Here is a 2764-nt window from a genome sequence, read left to right as displayed (position 1 = left end):
TAAGCCTACAGTATATGCCACCAACAACTACTCATCAGAAAAGAAATGAGAAACAATCATACTGCGTCACTACACAACAGAGAAGAAAGTAAGACCCTCTGGGGATGTACTCACAGTGCTTGTGTCAGGCGGGCACTCTGTGGTTGATCCTCACTGATCCTGAAACACTGAACGCTCAGGGGTGAAGGGGTCAGGGGTGAGGGGTTAGGGGTCGCTCATTCAGACAGCAGCAGATTCTGTGGAAGGACCTGGGTTGGACCCACGACTGCAAAAATGATGGACAGGGTGGCGAAATTAAGCTACTGATCGGCCATATTGGCAAGACTGGAGCTAGAGTCTCAGTATTTCTGGGAGTCAAAGTATGTGTGGCAAACAGGAAATTGGCTAAATATGCCGATTTGTTTAAATAGTTATACCGTATTTGCTTAAATATCCACTATTTCTTACACTCCTTTAAGTGTAACTTTTTGTATAGCGTCCACTGTCCACTGTCTAACTGTCCACTATTTTTTGAACAGTCAATAGGTTGGACCCGTCCAAGAACTGCTGTCTGGGGCCCAGAGGGCTGAAAGGATATGGGCTGCACACCATGCGGATGCACCAGCTCCGCGGGAAGGTGGTCTGCTTGAGGCAGAAGAAGACGACGGGCGCCAGCTCCGGGAAGGGCACCACCAGCGTGCTCAGGTCGCTGCTCACGTCGTCCGCCGGGCCGCCCACTTCCTCGATGATGTCGTCCGCCTGCGTCGGGCCGTAGTCCTCGCAGAGCCCCGCCCCCGACTGGGACACACCCAGTGGCACGGGACAGTCCTCGGTCGTCATGGCGACGCAGCAGCAGTAGCAGCAGCAGCCTAAAAAGTAAGGGGAGGAGGGGGGGGGGGGGGGATTAAATGGGTGTCAGGCTCCAACACATGTAACATTAAATCACAACTGCCCACTCTCACCAGCCAAACTGCTCCTGGCCATACAGACTTTTTTTTAATAACAGCGAGGAACCCACGACTTCTCAGTTTTGTTAGTAACACAATAACTGCACCTGCACTCCAACCCATTTAGCTCCGAATAGATCCCTTGAGAAAACTGAAAACACAGCATTGCAAGAGGACTTCCTCCTCAAACAACATTATTGAATAATTAAAATGATCATTAAAAAGCGTTTTTGTCATCTCTGTTGCCATTGCCTCGCCTTCAGCAAGCAGAGTCTCAGCAGCATGTTGTTGGTAAATTAACTCATTCCGCTTCCGCTGGGCTTTTTTATTGGCAAGGTAAGATTGAAGCGGCTGTCCGCCACTCGGCTCTTGTTCTCGGTGTGAGGGTTAGGCTGCTGCTTCTCCACCCCACACTGTTAGCGAGTTACTTTACCTAGCCCTGTGCACATCCATTAAAATTAATAAGCCACTCTGTTTCTGTTCCAGAACACCAATTCCACCTGCTGTCAGCGTTGCTGTGGTGATGAGCTGAATCTAAGTCAGCGGTTTCTCCTGCCTCTGTTGCCAGTGCTGAAGTGACAAGAGTCCCCCCCGCCACTGCCACCCTCCTCCACCCCCCATCCCCCAGCTCCCCTCCAGCATCCCAGCATTACAGAGCCAGCGCCCGTCTCTCTGGATGGCTCTAAACTGGCCCAGCTGCCACAGATGGAGAGAGAGAAAGAGAGAGAGAGAGAGAGAGAGAGGGAAGGAGAGGGAGAGAAAGAAAGAGAAGGGTGGAGAATGAGGATTTGGATTTTCTCTCGCTTCAATGCTGCATGCTGCCCCTGCAGTATTTCAAAATGTCGCTCTATGTCTCCAACTTTGTCTCCAACCCTGTATTTGAAAGGCATCAGTGACACACACACACACACACACACACACTCTTTCTCTTTCTATCTCTCACACACACTATACAGAACTCAGACAAAACATGCTATATTCTGGTTTGTCATGTTGTTGGGTGCACAAACCCACACTCAAACAAACCAATATATGCAACACTTCATTACTCGCAGAGTAATGTAGCTGTTTACCTCCCCATAGACCCACTCACAGAAGTATATCCGACTGTCATATTTACACACTGTGAATGTGTGTGTGTGTGTGTGTGTGTGTGTGTGTGTGTGTGTGTGTGTGTGTGTGTGTGTGTGTGTGTGTTGTGAGGGAGTGAGTGAGTGCGTGAGAGTGTGTGTATTTTATGTTCTGACAGCACCTACTCAAATTGGCAGATTCTCTAACCCTGGTCTGAGTGTGACTTGAAGGGATTTGGGAGAGCTGCAGCTCTTAGTGCAGACGAGGCTCTTAGTGGCAGAGCAGCAGTGCTTCAGCGAAGCTAATTCATCATAGCCTGGAACCTTTTACCTGTTTGATCCAGACAGACAAGACACACATGCACACACACAAACACACACACACACACACACACACACACACATACTTTGCTGCTGTCCCTAACATTCAGAGGGAGAAAAGTGTGCTAATGTGAGTGTGGTGTGTGTGTGTGTGTGTGTGTGTGTGTGTGTGTGTGTGTGTGTGTGTCTGCTTGGCTAGAAATGTACCCTTGAGGCAAGAGGCATTCCATCCTTGCCTGCACCTTCTCAGACATGTCCTCTCTACCACGCCACACGACATCTGGAGACCTGAGCGGCGAAGGATGTGACAATCATCATCACAAAGAGGCCCCCTGCAAGCCAGCAGTGTGATTCTTACATTGGTCCACTCCCAATGGACTCGTCACGTCAGCAGAATTCATGCGTTCTCTTTTCTTTGCTATTCGTTTTGACATCACATTCACATCC

At 49.5% G+C, this 2764-nt stretch overlaps 1 protein-coding gene across 1 annotated transcript in view; it reads right to left on the bottom strand.

Annotated features, from left to right (window-relative positions):
• The window catches only part of cacna1ia (calcium voltage-gated channel subunit alpha1 Ia), a 130680-nt gene extending 129861 nt beyond the window's left edge, over positions 1 to 819 (bottom strand). The window contains exon 1 of the mRNA XM_062530902.1: positions 578 to 819. Within this exon, the coding sequence (XP_062386886.1) occupies positions 578 to 819 (242 nt within the window). The remainder of the gene's footprint in view (positions 1 to 577) is intronic.
• Positions 820 to 2764: the final 1945 nt, after the last annotated feature.

This window comes from Sardina pilchardus, chromosome 3 (assembly GCF_963854185.1).
Source record: "Sardina pilchardus chromosome 3, fSarPil1.1, whole genome shotgun sequence".
In the NCBI taxonomy this organism is placed as follows: Eukaryota; Metazoa; Chordata; class Actinopteri; order Clupeiformes; family Clupeidae; genus Sardina; species Sardina pilchardus.
The sequence above is the reverse complement of the archived record's forward strand: the minus strand, read 5'-3'. Positions and strand labels throughout refer to the sequence as shown.